The sequence below is a fragment of the Austrofundulus limnaeus genome, unplaced genomic scaffold (genome assembly GCF_001266775.1).
Source record: "Austrofundulus limnaeus strain Quisiro unplaced genomic scaffold, Austrofundulus_limnaeus-1.0 Scaffold147, whole genome shotgun sequence".
Taxonomy (NCBI): domain Eukaryota; kingdom Metazoa; phylum Chordata; class Actinopteri; order Cyprinodontiformes; family Rivulidae; genus Austrofundulus; species Austrofundulus limnaeus.
In genome coordinates this window covers 987,429-989,467 of record NW_013952549.1, presented here as the reverse complement: position 1 = coordinate 989,467, position 2,039 = coordinate 987,429, and the positions used below count along the sequence as shown (strand labels likewise).

Below are 2,039 nucleotides of genomic sequence, written 5' to 3'. Positions count from 1 at the left end.
ATTAACCTTCAGGGTGGATATAGCTCGCTAGCAGCCTCGCACCAAGGACCTATCCACGTCATCAGTTACCCAGAATGCTTTGCGTGTAAATAAAATGGCTCCGTTTGTGTTAAAATATATTTTTAAAAATTTACAAAACTAAACAGCCTACAGTATTTTTACAGCCTTTATTTTAGTTAAAATGTATGTTTATCAAATAAAGTCTAATGTTACAACTAATCAGGGATTCCTTTAAATGTGAAAAAGAATGATTTAAAAAAAAATGACGTCTACTTTAAAGCTTACAAAAGCACAACAACATACATTCTGAAGTTTACCTGAAGTTTTTAAGGTGATTATTAATTAATTTGAACACTATCTGAATGAGACTACCTCAAATGTAAAGTGTATAGGAGTTGCACAAGTTTCTGTTTGTCTCATTTGAGAGCTCTTTCTTAATATACTAAATAAAAAAATCAAAATCCAAGTTGCTAATTGTTGCAGTATTTTCTGTTTTTTTTTGGCAGTGAGCTTTCAATGCTGCTCTCTATGGCTCAGAGCAACCCGACTCTGTTCCAGATGGTCTCAGACCGGGTGACCATCGCCAGGCAGTTGGACAAACTCGGCAAACTGAAGGACCTGATGGAGACGAGTGAGGAGGAGCTGAGAACCAAACAGGCCGAGGAGTGGAGTTCCTGGATCACACACTATAGGTGAGGCTTGATTAACAGCAGGCGAAACCGGAGAACAGCTGAGAGATGAGACGTGCTTCTGGTGGACTGAACCTGACTGATAAAGGAGTGGACGGACAGAAGTGGGAGGAAATGGTTGTTTTGTGGTGGATATTGTTCCACGACTGAGTGTTGTGTTGTATCACCACTGCAGGAAACGTCTGGCTCGCGAGCTGGAGGGTCAGAGCGACGTGCAGTCCGTGCAGGAGGAGAGGGTGAGGGTGATGAACAGCTCCAACCCTCGCGTGGTGCTCAGGAACTACATTGCCCAGAATGCAATAGAGGCTGCTGAGAACGGGGACTTTTCTGAGGTTGGATCCTTTTCTAAATGTGTCAGAAAAATGAATAAATAACGTTCACCTGATCTCATGTTTCCTGCTGTGCTGCAGGTTCAACGGGTCCTCGAGGTCCTGCAGAAACCCTTCTCCTCTCAGCCAGGTCTGGAGCTCCCAGTCTGGGTGGGCGAACCTGGGACCACCGCACAGGCAGAGAGGGATGAAGGAGAGGAGCAACAACACGGAGCGTCTGCATCGGCAGCCAGGACCCCACTGCCTTATGACAGCAAGCCCCCAGCCTGGGCACAACAAATCTGCGTCACGTGATCTTCGTAACGGCTCCCTTGATCGTTCACTGTCCTGCCTGAAGAAACAAAACGGGTGGATTATATCTGATGGACTGTTTTACTTGCATGTCCAACTTTGAGTTCCTCTTTGGCAGGGCAGCGTCAAGGGAGTGTGCGGGGGAGGAGGGACACCACACAGGCGAGCACAATGACACACAACAGACAGGAGGTGATAAGGTGGCGGGTTTCTTCCACTGCTTTGAGTTTTAACTTTAAACAGGATGATTTTTTTAGACTTCAAGTCAGCTCACCTCCTGCGTGTTTGGTGTTACGTCTGCTGTTCATGACGAGTCAGGCAACAAGTCCAGCTGTGACCTGCCTGACTCTGACGAGCTGTGGGGTGTCACCTTAAAGTTTGATAAATAGCATGAAGTGTGTGTGTTTGTGTGTGTGAGAGAGAGAGAGAGTGAGAGAACATTTTGACCTTATTTCTGAATGTAAGGCAGAGCTCGCAGAGCCTGTCTAACAGAAACACGCACAATAAATTCTTTCATAATCGAAGGAATTCCTTTTCCAGCATCACTTTATAGCTTTGTAGCTACAACCAGAATTTACTTTTAAAAATGTATTTTTATGATGAGTTAATTATTGGGTAAATTAAAAGAATGTTTTATGATTGTTCATATGCAAAAAAGTGGGAGTTAAAATCATCTGAGCCACAGATTATTTTTTATTGAGCCTAATAGCTCCTGAATATATGGTTAAAC

The 2,039-nt window shown here is 44.0% G+C and overlaps 1 protein-coding gene across 1 annotated transcript in view; it reads left to right on the top strand.

Annotated features, from left to right (window-relative positions):
- The window catches only part of selenoo1 (selenoprotein O1), a 6,387-nt gene extending 4,550 nt beyond the window's left edge, over nucleotides 1-1,837 (top strand). Inside the window, exons 7-9 of the mRNA XM_014016563.1 lie at nucleotides 507-692; nucleotides 865-1,021; nucleotides 1,100-1,837. Of these exons, the coding sequence (XP_013872017.1) occupies nucleotides 507-692; nucleotides 865-1,021; nucleotides 1,100-1,321 (565 nt within the window). The 3' untranslated portion in view covers nucleotides 1,322-1,837. The remainder of the gene's footprint in view (nucleotides 1-506; nucleotides 693-864; nucleotides 1,022-1,099) is intronic.
- The last annotated feature ends 202 nt before the right edge of the window (nucleotides 1,838-2,039 follow it).